The following is a 15,656-nucleotide window of genomic DNA, read 5'->3' as shown; positions in this document are numbered from 1 at the left end:
TGTAGACATAAACAACAATTTATTTCTTTACTGGGATGATTCTGCAATATCCTCTCCTCCTGCCTATTCACATCTGCTCTTTGACTGGAAAATTTTCAGACACTTCCTTTCAAGTGTCACTTCTTTGCCGTAAATTCACTAACAGAGCAATCAAGTGAAAAAAAACCCTTGTCAAAAAAAATAACCTGTAAGTAGTGTTAATCACTTTGGAAAGTACATTTAACACACTGAATACACTTAAAAATTAGTTAGCAAATGATCCATCTCTACACATAATCAATATTTCTAAAAACCATGAATTCAATTCTGAAATGGGTACAACTTCAGAGAAAATATCATCCTTACTTAAAAAAGGTTAAGACACTCATGCATCTTACTTCATTATTCCACATCTTAAAGCTGCAACATATTTCAAAAAGTTATTAAGTAGCACTGAACAGACAGTGTCAGTTTAGGTTTTCCATGACTATTTGCATAATTAAAATGAACTAGCCATGAACTCAAATTGAAATCTTATCCAGATCCTACTGAAATAATGGGCCTGCTGCAACTGACCTCAAAGCATAAATAATCATGCCCTTCATGCCCTATGTACTCTTATACTCAGCCAATCTAATAAAATGTAGCTGTAAAGTTGAGCTAAATAGTCCAGACTGATGTTTAAAATGAGAAGAAAACATGAAAAGGTAGTATATATTCACGTGTGGTGAGAGACAGAATTCATGTAATAGATCACAAATATCAAAATTGGTGAAAATCCAGGGAAGAAACTGGCCTAATATGCTTCTCTGGATTGTTAAAAATGAGGAACAAAAGCTGCTCACTAGCGTATGTATTATTCTATCAGTCACTGTAGGTTATGAAAGTAATAAGAGCCCCAATATTGTACTTAAGCAAGAGCAGGGAAAAACACCAAAGAATGCAAGAATTCTACTCAGACCACTTAGAAAAATTAAAAATGAGAGATTTTTAAACAAGTATATGTTCTTAATAAAAAAAAGAAGGCAAAAGACGACATTTCTAACTGCTAGAAAGCCCTTCCTCAGATATCTGGCCAAGCAGCAACTGAGTGTTCTAACAGATATCCCGAAATATTACCACCAAACATTTCCTGGAAAAACTATAATTTGAATAGTTTTATGACCCTTTGTGCAACTCAGAAGGTGAATGCCTGGAAAAAAAAAAGGGAAAAAATAGATCATATAAAAGTATTTTTCACTGGTTTTTTTCTTCTCTAGTCCAGTGTGTAAAAGGAAAAGTTTTTTTTGTAAAATAAAGGCACTAACATTCCATTACTATCAATAGTGTATGTAGTTTGGCATTTTATGGATTTATCCCAGTGCATTTTTAATTACCAAAAGTTTCATTGCCTCATTTAGAGAAAGACTTTAACTGAGGGCACTAATGAGTTGCATTGCCCGTGCTGTGTGCTGGTAGATATTCTCAAGTTTTCCAATTCAGAAAATTATCAAGTATGTAATCAGTTCCACTCAAAGAGCACATCTTAAGATATGTCTGTGGGACTACACCAAAAATTTCTGTCTTCAATTGAGATAGGAGAATATTACTTGTCTTTTTATTTAGCATCAAGTATTTCAATCAATCTCCCCCCCCCCCAAAAAAAAAGAGCTTTCAGACTTTAAGTCTGCACTCAGAACATGAAAGTCTGAGCTTTACTTCATGACATTGGTCACTCTTCTGGATTCAATATTAAATAAAGCACATTTTGAACACATTTTGTCCATCTGGAATGGATTAGGCAAACTCTGGGTATACCTTATACCTTTTCCATCCTTCGTCCCTCACAGACTCAAATTTTATACACTAAATCAGAATACACGTCTTGTAACTAACCAACTGTATACTAAGAGTCAATTAATGGCATCAGAAATTAAAAATAACAGCCTTTTTATTGATTAGAAAACATTCCACTCACATGTTGTGCTTGTTAATTAGCTGCAAATAATGTGCTGGTTGATATTTGCCATGCAATAAGCAGTTTTTCAGATTCACATTCTAGCTACTTTATTATTCCACTTGAGTTCCCTCAAATTCCACAGAGCCTACTTGGTTCCTTTCAGCTACAAAATCTAGGAATAAATTTTAAAGATATAACTTACCCTAATCTACCCCCTCAAAAAACAAAACAAAACAAAAAAAATCTCAGCCAAGAGTAGAAACCTGAACAACATTTCAGGCCTTATTCTGTTAATGTGGGGAAGAGAAATAAAAAAACCCACACAACAAGTTTATAACTTCACAGAGAGGAGAATTACAAAATATGCCAACAGATTTTATTTATTCTCAATTACTTCAGATTTTTCTCTATTGCCTGTGTCATCTAACTTGACTTTCTAACATCATTTCACAGTCTACAGCCTTTCACTTCTCAAAAGACATACAGGATATGGATAATTCCCCACTGAAACCTCTGAGTATGTTTCCTCCCCCTACAGGGGGCAGGATGTAGGGCTTGCAATCTTGTGTCTAAAGCGAATCATCTACAGCTGACCATGCACTGCTGTAAAGGCTCACAGTTGTTACACTGTATGTCTCAGTCACAACTCCTTTTTTGTCAGTCTTGGGGTAGCCATTCCAAAGAATATGCCTTAAGATAGCAAAGACCCTCAAAATGTTTTTGACACAAGAGTAAAAATATAAGAACTGGGACACTGGTGCCATATCTAGCAACATACTAATTTAGGTGGTCAGTAGCACGTCTCTAACAAGGAACATAAGGAACATAATATCATGTGTAGAAACCTGGTAGAAATATTCCTACTTTGTGAAGCACTGTAGAAACAAAATAAAATGCCTTACTCTCCTAAATGTGTTGAGCAGAGTCCTAGAACGTTTCAATTTTGTTTGCTTTTTCCCCCCAAATATATAATTTTGAATATGCAGATAAATTTTTTTTTCTCTCATATATCCCTTCAATTCCCTGAAAACAAATAATTTAGTGCTCTTATTTGGAAAGCAGGCTCCTTGCATTTTAAATATCTGCAGAGGCAGACACTAAGGGCAATGTATGCATCTTAGCTTTTCAAACCTCTCCCTCAGAGAAGTAATCTTGGTGACCAACATGGTCACCAGGAAACAAAGTCACGAAATACTGTTATAATTTTTGCACAAAAATCAAATAAGGAGAAACAGTCTCCTGTAGAAGCTTAAATTCAAACCAAGGAACTCTAGAAGAACAAGCTGAAAGGCTACATAAAAAACAAGGGTGAAAACTGCTTAATAGACCAAGAGTCAAGTAAGTAAAAAAAATTAGACACAGAATTGTTTCTTAAAACAGGAGCTCTTCTCCCCAACAGAGGAAGAAGCCACAGGATAAGGATTGGAGACAAGGCTTCATGGGAATAGAAATGCTTTGGATGTACAGATTTATTGGATAAGACTAGGAAATTGTGCTCACTGACCAATGTGAGAATGACTTGTATTATAAAGGAGGAATCTTTGCAACAAGTTAAGAAGCCCAGAAAAAAGTGAAAAAGTGCCTCAGAAAACGAGCATAACAATTTTGGACCTGCAGGAAGAAAGGAATGTGCAAAGTCCTGGCTGGCTGGCCCCACTTCACTACCAAATGCCTTAACTAGTACAGAATCTGATGGGGAAATCTTAATTATTACAAAAGTATACTACTAACTATAGGAAACTGACATGCAAAAGGGCAACTATGTCCATTACACAGATTTCCTTTTACAACTGCTATACGGACAATGCAAATACCAAATCATCCCTGGCTGCCTAAAATCTCCTAATGTTATTTAAAAAACGAAAGGCATAATTGTGGTCAGCTCTACACAGATATGCAAAATGAAACTAGAAACTTTTTGCCCCTCTCGAGTATCTACTGCAATGCCAGAAACATTGTAGTTCTTAGATTATGAATCACAGAATTTACAGTTTAGAACTGCAACCATATATACCTTATATGTATCTTAAATATTCCTTCCATCCTCTTAGAAAAACTGGCAGCACTAGCCTGCACATTGAATGCATACCTCACAGACAAATGAAAGTGAGTATATCTTGCCTGTAAGGGCATTTGACTGAAATTGTGAAATTAATCTTGCACATATACAATAAAATAAACTAATTCTATAAAATTTCTCTCCTTGAAAGACTTGAAAAATCCACCAATTGTGTAACAATGCTAATGCCTCCCATATGGGCTTCAGTAGTGTTGCTAAAGACATTTTGCACACTAATACTGATGTTAATGCTAATACAAGCCATACCACACCACTTAGCAATACATTTACTTACTGAGTTACAAGTACAGTTGTACCTGGAAAGAATATAAGAGTCTATTATGAGAGAGCTCATTCACCGTCTCAGAATATTAACATGTACTAGCCCATTTAAAACCCTGAGAAATAGAAAAATTGGAACATCTATGGTACTGAATATTTTTACTCTCAGTCTAACCTGCAAATCAAGGTGTATATGATTTAATAAAATCATCACATGGCTCTGATTCTTTATTCAAGCAAATAAAGATTCCTGCAACACAGTGAATCAGTTCAATGGAGCTGTAGAATAAATTGTTGCTAAAGCAGTAAGCTGCTCATAAACATAATTCAAGTAGATTCCAATCCAAGTAAAAGAATTTTATATTTTAAGGTATTTTAGGTCATTAATTTCATGAAGTGTATCTACATAAAAGGATGCAGGTTTACAGTCTGAAAATTAATTCTAGTAAGTTTTTTGCAAGGAACTCATATATGTTCCTATAAAAGCACTCTAACTGCAAAGAGATAATGCTTTTGTCAAGCATAGTGAATTTGTTTTTCTTCTAAAATGTAAAACAAACTCATGGTATATGATGTTACCAAGAGATGACATTTCAACAATTTTTGAGAAGTACTGTCTCCTTAAGTAAGTGACGTTTCAAATGTTTCTCTGTTTAAAACAACTGTACCTTTAAGATCAAATTCTGTCCCTTCAGATACACACTTCAACTTTCCCCTGAAACCTTCCTCTCTTTGGGCTGTGTGTTATGCCTTTTTTATTTGATCTACTAACACACCAGGAGGCAGAATAATAACTCTAGATCTTCCCTCTCAGCAGCAAAATACTTTATTGCTGCAAAGTTAACTCAGTCAGTCAGACATAATTTGGAAAAACAACCATTTAGTACCTGGACAAATCAAACTAACTATCTTGAGCTATACAGAAATGTAGTACTAGAGAACTCAATGTGTTAAAGAAAAAAAATAGGCATTTTAAATTTTTTTTTATCTTCTCCATCCCTATTACAAAATGTAACCTAGAATCCAGCCCTCTGACCCTTACCTTTCCATGCAGGTACACAGGACAAGGAATAGTTCTGTTCATAACATATAGTTAGTCAAGGTCTTGGTAAGGAATTCCACAATTCCTACTTTATAATCTTTAAGATTAAGAGAAGGAAGCAACTTACAGAAACGGAAGGAAAACCGGCTTAAGTGTTCTTAAAAAAAAAAGTAAAAATAAAGTAATAGTGTACACTGTACCTCTGAAGTTTTGTGTTTTTGTAATCTATGGAGACTCTATTTTTTAGAGTTTCTGAAGAAAGAAAAAGAGGAAGCAGTCTACCAAGGAAGGATAAAAAAAACAAATCACCAAATAATAACTAACTTCAAAAAGGCAAAGAGATACCTCTAATGAGGTGGGATGCACAAGACTCAAAATTTACATGCAATCTTAATATGAAAAATCTGACAGTGTGACCCTTTTTTTTCTTAAAGAATTTGAGATTAGAGAATCATAAAAGTTTTCCTCCTATTTTTATTATTTTGTACTATGAAATAAATTTAAAGATTCACTAGATTTACCTAAAGTCTTCAAGAAAAAAAGACAACAGTGTCTTACCAGCATTACATCATTAATCAACTTCATAATAAAACCTGTCTGCTTAGCATTCTACTTTCACTTGTCCCCAAGAACCCAATTTGGACAGTTACAAGATAAAACATTGAAGTCTGAGACTTAAACATATTCTCCAACAGAAAAAAGGTAGGTGAAATTTCAAAGACTGAGCACTACACAATATAAGGTCTTACCTGCCTTATGTTTAATTAGCAAAGAAGTTTTCCAGAATTCCCTACCCACTTAATAACATACGCACCCTGCATACTGCAGGGTAGCTGCAGGACCACAACAGAGAAGACCATACACCAAGCACACCAAACACAGGTAGGCTCTTGTCCAAAGACTGGTGGCTTAGTAGGCATGGTAACATCTCCATGGGACTTATCAATAGATCAGTTGGGATATCCCCATGACAGTGAGACTACCTGGTTTTAGCATACAGCTTGTTTAGGGGCAGACAGCCCTAGGGAATCAGCACCCTTAATATTGTTTTTCCACATCAGAGCATGCCACCTTTGAAAGCAACGTGAAGGAATTGCTAACAAAAGCTGAGGTACTGCCTTCATTTGCACAGTTGAAGACAGTGACTCCTTTTCTTAAAACCTTTGCCTCACTTTTCAGATAGACTGGTGTAGTTCCAAACTTTAAATACTTGTCTAGGACTAGGTAATACTTTCAAATACATCAAACTCCTTACTGAAATATCTGGGTTTAATCAACACAAAATGTTAAACTGAAACTTTCCTACTTTTCATAAAATAGAAGTACACAGTGACCAAAAATTGGTGCCAGTGTCAAATTCAATGAAAATGTAATTACTTCATACAAAGCAGAGCAGCATCAGTGGGACAGATTCAGGAAATTGCTTTCAAAATACTATTAGAGTGGCTAAAAAGTATCTTAACATTTGGTAGTAGAGGTTCAAGTTCCTTTGTGTAGAAGACCTTTCTGGCGCAGTACAAGTTTAAAGCACCATAGCTATATCCTTCTCTCTCACATACAATGCCTTAACTGTGGTTCCTTAAGTGAGAGATAGGAAACAGAATGAAAAGAAGTGTATCACCATTTCAGTAATCCATTTAGAAATATTAAAGCTAATGGATTTACATCTTCATATTAATATATATTTGTCTTTACTCCTTCCAATCTAAAAAAGAAGTATCTTTTCCTCAAATATGCTGATTCATTTTATTAGTATAAGCTAGAATAGCTGTCAGTTTCACTAAAAGCCTGATTGATCCAGTCAAAGTGATTAGTGCAGACTTTGTGATAAATGAATTAATACAAGCATTTTATTTTGAAAGCATATATAACTGAACTTTATAAAGGCAGGTATTACTAGCCTGCAGACACAACATTGAAGCACTCTGTTGATTTAAAAGATAGGTATATACTTAGAAGTGTAAACTTCTTAGAAGTAAATTGGAAAGTTACAGAAGTATTCTTACATGCTTTTTAAAAGACATCATACACATGCTACATACTTATACAATTACTAAGCCTCCATAATGAAGAGTAAAAAAAAGGTCTTTAGTATTTACTGCTCTTTGATGAAAAAACATAATTCTCAATAGGTATTATTCATGTTCTCTGAAAACTTGCTCCTCTTGCAGATAAAGGCCTGCAAGTTAGCACTGACTTAAGCTTTTTGTCTGGAACACAGAACCATTCATAACCACACTGGGAAAACTGTACCAGAACAGGGAAGCCAGTACAGACCACACAGTAATAAAACATGCTAAGGCACGACAGTGAAAGAAAATAACTGTGATTTGCGGAGCCAGAACAACACCAATGAAATGTCAGGTTACTCAGCCAAAACAGTACAAATATAGTGTTGCTAATGCAGCTTCTACACATGTATATTGAGAGTCTTCAACTGACACAATCATACCACCTACAGATTACAGTTTTTCACTCACTTAAATTATACCAGTAAAAGCTTGATGTGTAGCACAGCTGTAAAGGTGTATTTAATTTCACCTGTGAGCAGTCCTAGCGAAGGAATTACTTGTATGCAAAAAAACTCAGCATAAACAAAGGCCTCGGGGAAAAATTAAGACCTTGGGATGTAACTGTATTTTATTTTTAATTTCATTCTATTTACTTTTATTGGACTTAAATATTTTTTTAAACTTCTTGGACTCTAGCAGCAACCTGAATCTATCATTTTACCATTCTGATTTTTACTATGCAGTATTAAAGACCACACATAAAAATTATATTCAAAATATGAATACAAAAATACATACAAGCTAATACATACATTCATTAGCTTTTATTTCCTCTCAAAAATAAAGATTTGTTCCTTAAGCAAAACAAAGCAACAAAAATCACCACCTTCCTACAAAAAAAAAGCAACTTTTACTACTTTTATGCAAATTTTAGTGATTTATTTAAATCACTATTTAAGTTTTCTCTGCAGTGAATGCAATGACTCCACAAACAGATTATATACAAAGCAGTACAGAACTTGTCCTGGAAAGCAGAAATTATAATAAAAAGATCCTCATCCAAGTTCGTGCTGCTGCACCTGCTGCTACTTAAATAAAACAGAAAAGAGTAAATAGTGTCCTTGAACAACAGTGAAACTTATCTCCTAATAGAGTTGCCTATTCCCAACTGCAAAGGACAGACATGAATATGTTTATCAGGATTGCAAGATGACAGTGTAGGCTTTGTTGAATTCATTAAAGTAATAGTGAAACAGATGCAAACACGTGGGCACATATGCAGGCTTTGAAGTTACCTATTTAAACTGTCAGTTCTCATCTTAATTAAGCATAATAAATAAAACCAGCCACAAAGCAGAGTCTCATATTGCCAGAATCTGCAAGAACCTGTTTTCAGAGAAATACTATTACACTGGCTTGAAATTCTTACAAACACATTATATATGGTCAACAAAGCATTTTCCCAACTGTTTTGTTCTCTGCAATCTTATGAATTATTTTCCATTATAAAAGTATAAAATGGTCAATAGGATCCATCTTTTCTACTGTAATACTTTGCATTGGCAATTGTGAAGTGAAAATAACAGCAGAAGCAAGTGATTTGCAGATCTTACTTTTCCAAATTCTTAATCTATACTTAATAATCTGACACATTTAAGACAAGCCATCTATTAATTTTCCTCCTTTTAAGGTTACCTACCAATTATATTACTTTGCCTCTACACATACATATGCTAAGAACAAGAAAACTACAGAAATAAAATAAACACAATACTTATAATGACCATACCTAGTAATAAGAACCGCATTATCATGGTGGGCAATCCCATTTTCTGGAATGGTGTTTCCATCACTTTGGTGGGAGAGAATGGATTTCTGCCACTTACAGAAGCTATCGAGGGACTTGTCTGCATGGTGGTTTATCTCCAAGTTTGGCTGCAATACAACATGCATACCAGAAATGTTCCAAACAAATTACTAAGGTCAGTTGTTAAGCCTTTTGAAAACTAAAATGGGACTATAATTAGAAGCAGTGGTTTCTAGGAATAAATTCTTCTTGCCAAATTTTATCTCTGTAAAATCTGACCCCAAGTTCAGCTGTGTATTACTGAACTGTCATTCTTTCCGCTCCAACTTTAATAATCATTATGTCAATACAAAAAAAATCAAAATACAGATCTAAAAATAAAACTGACATCCCCAAAGTTGTAATAATATTCACCTGAAGTAAAAAAAGATATCTTTGAGATGATACACGAGGAATATTCCTTTGAACTGCTTCATCTTGATTAAAGCAGTGAAAATTACATGATAGGTTTTGTACTCAGAGGCAGCCACTTCAAGCAATAATTCAATGAACACTATATTACACAGTAATGTAACCCGTACTTCAGAGGTATAAAGCTCAGTGCAACAGCTCTTACCTGATCTTCAGTGAGGACAATCAAACGCGTCACTATAATATTCACAACGTTTCCTAGACTGGAATCACGATAAAGTTTGGCAACCTGACCTCCAGAAAATAAGAAAAGACACAAAGTCAGACAAGAAACACTACTTGCTTCCTAAAGGGTTAAAAGTTAACCCAATTTCCTCACTTAATGCAATTCCATAATTCTAATTATCATCGTCATCAAATAAAAGTTAATTTTTTATCAAAAAATGACCATTCAGTTAAAAGAACTTCTTGAGTCGCACTTTTCAATCAAAACTGTTTATACTTCTTATAACTGTTCCATAATTCATCCAGCACAATAAGTATTAAGAGTGTTGACATAAGAAGAATAGAACTGTATAATCTGAATGTAATTTGAATTCAAAATTAAAGACAACAATTTAAAAGTGACCACAACATACTTCTTGACAGAAAAAGTACTGCATTTTTCCCATAATGCCAAGATTTTTCAATATTTTAACTATTAATTCCTGCAAGTTAATACATATATTAAAGTATTATTCATGGCAATAAATAAATACTTGACAGGTCCTTTATCATTTCGGTACATGCATATTGATATGAGCACAGAGAAGGATGAAACTTACAATATTCATTACACTCAAAATGTAGTGTTCAATGTCTTTGCGACCATGGTATCCCACCATCATTTTGTCTGCTACTACCAGTGTTTCCACAAACCGTTCAAGGCTTACAGATCTCTTCTGTCGACTATGACTACTCAGTGTGCCATTGACTGGAAGTGAAGTTCGAAAAGCAGATGCATCACTCATCCACCAAGGTTTGCTGCTTCTTGTGAGGTCTTCTAGGAACCAAAACAATTAAACACTTCAGAAGCTTCACTAGTAAAAACTCATTCAAATGCAGCTGCTTTATGTTGAGATTACCATCCTCAGGGTTCTGAAGTCTTTCTTGAGGCAAAGAAAAATTACATTTTTTTAATTTTTGTTTTTAAATAACTTATATAATAGAAAGCCAACTTTGAGCTTCAATATTCTCGACTCTCCTTAACTTGAACTAGGATGAAAAATTATCCATCTTCTCTTAACAGGTCTGATTCTGCACATTTACCTTAATACTGAAGATCAGTTATAATTAACCACAAGCACACTTCAGAATTTTAAAAATAAGAACAAGACAGCTCTAACATTTGGAAAAAAAATACTACGAACCAAAAATTAAACATTGACATAGAAGATACCAAATTTACTAAGGAATTAAACAGGCTGATAAGGTACCAAAACAGGTTTTTTCCCTCCTGTGAAAGTCTGCCATTTTTAGGCCTTTATGCTTACACGCCTATCAGTTTTCAGGCCAAAAAGATCAACTTCCCATTCAGAGGATTATCAGATTACGTTTTATCTACCTTGTGAATTAACTATAATGGGAAGTTTTAAATGGGCTGGCATGGGATAACTGATGTAGTTATTTTAACACTAATCTTAGTTCAAATATATTGATTCATGCTTTTCCTTCAGGTAAATATATAGAAAAAATATTTCTTGCATGCAAGAGATTGATTACTAAAAATACAAAGAGCTGTAATTAACAGCAAAACAAACTCTACAAACTTGTTTGAATTTGAATTCCTGTCCTCAGTACAAACTTGAATCCATCCTTACCTGATAAACTGGCTTTATTGGCGTGTAATAAATATCACTTTTCCACAAGGGCCAATACAAATCTCCAGTTAGAGATAATAATATAGCAAAGCATATTATTGGGCTGGTTTTATCTAAGTAGGGTTTCAAAATATCTAAATCCTTAATATCTAAATATCTAATTTTTTGCTAGTTACAGAGGAGCACAAGAATATTAACAGTTAGACACATTAAAAATTGTCTGAACAGGACTGCTCAAGTGAGCAAATTCTGAGATGCAACCTTATATCTACTAAAACAAGGTCAGCTAAGGATGAGTTGAGATAGAACCAGTACCTCCCACAAAAAAAGCAATTCATTATGCAATTCAACTAAGCACACTATTTTCAAAGAGCAATAAGTACACTGCAAAGAATGTATGTTCAGGTCAAAACCAGGAATACAAAGCTTCAGTGTTCCCACTGCTGAAGTGTTTCGTAACTTCTGAAGGCACAGTGTTGGCTTTAAAAGGTGCATTTTTCAGAAAAGTCAAAAAATGAAAATAAACCTGATAGTTGAAAAATTGTCAATAACAAAACTGTCCTCATTCTGCAATGGGTATAATCCATTCTAAAAAAAAACTTTACCAAGTATTAAAGCTTGTTGTGGATTCTAGAATGACTACTAAATTTTTCCTGTTTTTTCACTTTTATCATAGAAAAATAAAAGTTGCTTTAATTGATCAAAGATTTTCATCTCACTTAAGCAGTGACTTAGAAATGTCTGGAATTTTCTCTGACAGCTTCTGTATGAAAATTTTTAAAAATTCACTCTATTTTTTAATAACACATGCTGATGTTTCTGATGCCCTTGGAGTGCGAGTATTCTAGAAATGCAATACTGCTTCCACATTATTTCATAATTTCTCACTCAAAGATGCAAATCTATTCTAAACACTTGAAAACCAATGACCTCATGCAGAAAACTTTCAGAGAAAAAAAATATTATTCTGGACTCATCTTGATAGTATCTTTCAAACAAAGGTCTCAGAAGACTTCACAAAAATAAACAATTCTCATTTGCTTATCCAGAGGAGAAGCTTAAGCTTCAGCTGGTCTCAAAGTAATAAGAAAGCTGGAAACAATCCTTGCACTTCAGGATTTATTAGTGCTTATGTTGCTTTACTTTAAAAGCACTAAATAATGCTGACTAAATTCTTCAAAAACTTAAAATGTAACAATAAAGGCCTACAATTTATTTAACAAAACTAGTTACGTGGCAAGTGATATCATTTTTCCACCATATTTTTAGGTTAAAAAAGAAAAAAAAATTAAACTTCTTTTATATCAAACATAGTTACTGGGAAGTAAAAACAGCAAAAATAGAAAGGACAGACAAAGCAAAAATAAACCAGAAAAACCCACTGTAATTAACCCCCAAGTAATTAGTGCAAAATATGGAATTAGGTTTTAAACTGTAGCTTAAAAGAAATCCAAATCCACATACACATGGAGTTCACAACCACGGTAACCCAAGTTTTCCTAAGTCAGTCTTCTAAAGACATCGGGTGAGGTTCAAGGTGGAGAGAAAGAAGCACAATCAGAAAAAGATCTCAAAATGCAATAGCGAACTACTCATGCAACCATGACAATACTTTGAAGTAAAACATTATGCTGCTTTTTTCTAAATATTTTAGCACTGTTATTTCATGCATTTAACAAGTTTTTACTTTATTTTAGAATACACTAATTGTAGAGTCTGGCATGAGTGTAACCACTACATAAATCAGCATATAACAGAGCTATCTGGAAATAATCTGCCACTCTGCAGCTTTCATATGTCAACTCCTGTTGTTTTTCAATCCTATTCGAATACAGCATTCTGCAAGATAATCCAGTGGCCTCAAAACCCATTGAAGCAACTGGAATTTGGCAGTGGACAACTTCTTACCAAGGCCTTAATGATTTCAGCTGTTTTAAATAAAACAGTTAATCTAGTGACAATACATACAATCTATTCCATGTTCTTATCTGAATGTCCTGGCCTCCCCAATTTTTCTCTTGTATTAGTTACCGTAATGCTACCATCTACTATGAAGTAGTCCATCACTTATTCATCCCAACCAATTCCAAACGTCCTTTCACCAAACTCTGTACCCCACTTTCTATCAGTTACTGTAAATTTTCTCAGGAAGGTCAGAAGTAACATTCCCCTTGTCTCTATCAACATTTCAGAATCTTGATCACTCCTCTGGTAAGAGAAGAGGTACACAATAAATTTAGGTCTAGGTTACAGTAGGGGAAACTTGACAGAGTGAATAGTGGCACAGCTACTCAAGCAGATTCCTCCCTGAATACAGTACTGGGAAAATTGTTCTAAAGGTAAAGTTAAAATCAGTCTCCAGACAAAATAAATGATATCCTGCAAAAAGGCAGTTAAAGCTTTGTTATGATTGCATTTTAAAACACAAAACTGGACTGTTGAAAAGTTCCAAAACCAGTCAAATTCAGTGAAGATGACTGTATAACTGGTTTTAAACCTGGGGTGTGAAAGCTGCAAAACTGAAAATTAATACTGGATTTTAGTTTTTAGCTATTTTAGTTTTTAGATATTTGGGGATGCATGTCCCTCTAGGATAAAGCTGCAACAGAATCACAAAATTGGAAGGAACCCACAAGGATCATCAAGACCTGCACAGGACGGCCTCAGGAGTCACACCAGGTGCCTCATAGTATCATCCAAACGCTTCTTGAACTCTGTCAGGCTTGGTGCTGTGACCACTTCCCTGGGGAGCCTGTTCCAGTGCCCAGCAACCCTCTGGGTGAACGACTCTTTCTATCCAACCTAAACCTTCAGGCCATTCCCTTGGGTCTTGTAACTGGTCACCAGAGAGAAGAGATCAACGTCTGACCCTCTTCTTCCCCTCATGAGGAAGCTCTAGACTGCAATGAGGTCTCCCCTCAGTCTCCTCTTTTCCAGGCTGAACACACCAAGTTCAGCTCAGCTGCTCCTCATAAGGTTGCCCCTCAAAGCCCTTCACCATCTTTGTTGCTCTCCTTTGGACGCTCTCTAACAGCTTCATATGTTTCTATTTTCTGCAGCCCAAAACTGTCACAATATTCAAGGTGATACTGCACCAGTGCAGAGCAGGGTGGGACAATCCCCTCCCTTGACTCACTGGTGATACTTTGCCTGATGCCCCCATGGACACAGTTGGCCCTCCTGGCTGCCAGGGCACTACTAATTCATATTCAACTTGCTGTCAACCAGGACCCCCAGGTCCCTTTCTGTGGCAATGCTTTCCAGCATCTAGTTCCCCAATTTGTGTAGGAACATCTGGGCTTGCCCCATCCCAGGTACAAAATCCAGCACTTTCCCTTGCTGAACTTCATAGGGTTGGTGATTGGCCAGTCCCCTGATTTGTTGTGGTCTCTCTGCAGGGCCTCCCTGCATTCGAGGCAGTCAACAGCTCCTCCCAGTTTTGAGCCACCTGCAGACTTGCTTAGTATCCCTTCCAGTCCTGCATCCAAGCCATTTATGAAGATGTTGAAGAGCAAAGGGCCTAAGATGGAGCCCTGTGGAACCCCACTAGTGACAGGTCACCAGTCTGATGTCACCCCATTCACTGTTACCCTCTGTGCTTGACCCATGAGCCAATTGCTCACCTACCATATGATGTGTTTATCCAGCTGTGAGCTGGATATTTTGCCCAGAAGGATCCTGTGAGAGACAGTATCAAAAGTTTTACTGAAATTCAAAAAGACGGTATCAACTGGCTTCTCCTGATGAACTAGCTGGGTTACCTTGTCAAAAAAGGTTTGATAAGCAGGACTTTCCTCTCATGAAGCTGTGCTGGCTGTAACCAACAACTGTGTTGTCTTTCAGGTGTTTTTAGATACCTCCCAGAATAATGTCTTCCATAACTTTACCAGGCAGCAAAGTGAGACTGACAGGCCTGTAGTTTCCAGGGTCACCCTTCTTGTCCTTCTTGAAAATCGGAACAACCATCCCATGAGGCCACACAGATTTGTAGGGATCCAGCTGGAGCAGCAGGTCCCGCACAATTTCAGGATTGACTGCAAGTTGGTCATTCTCACAGTCATGGTCCTCCAGCTCAGGACACTGAGACCCCCTTGGTCCATCATCCATGTTGAAGACATAGGTACATAAAGCATTAAACACCTCTGCCTTGTCTCTGTCCCTGTTTGTGAAATGACCATCCTCAGCCTGTAAAGGGCTGGTGATATTTCTATACTGCCGACTGCCATTAATATATTTGAAAAAACTCTTTTTATTGTCCCCCACATT

The 15,656-nt window shown here is 35.7% G+C and overlaps 1 protein-coding gene across 1 annotated transcript in view; it reads right to left on the bottom strand.

The window, feature by feature from the left end:
* The window catches only part of ADAMTS6 (ADAM metallopeptidase with thrombospondin type 1 motif 6), a 147,997-nt gene that overhangs the window by 117,253 nt on the left and 15,088 nt on the right, over nucleotides 1-15,656 (bottom strand). The window contains exons 5-7 of the mRNA XM_008924697.2: nucleotides 10,356-10,570; nucleotides 9,737-9,820; nucleotides 9,103-9,248 (exon numbers count right to left, since the gene is read on the bottom strand). Of these exons, the coding sequence (XP_008922945.1) occupies nucleotides 9,103-9,248; nucleotides 9,737-9,820; nucleotides 10,356-10,570 (445 nt within the window). The remainder of the gene's footprint in view (nucleotides 1-9,102; nucleotides 9,249-9,736; nucleotides 9,821-10,355; nucleotides 10,571-15,656) is intronic.

Source organism: Manacus vitellinus, unplaced genomic scaffold (assembly GCF_001715985.3).
Source record: "Manacus vitellinus isolate BGI_N305 unplaced genomic scaffold, ASM171598v3 scaffold_18_pilon, whole genome shotgun sequence".
In the NCBI taxonomy this organism is placed as follows: domain Eukaryota; kingdom Metazoa; phylum Chordata; class Aves; order Passeriformes; family Pipridae; genus Manacus; species Manacus vitellinus.
This window is presented reverse-complemented; position numbering and strand designations above follow the sequence as displayed.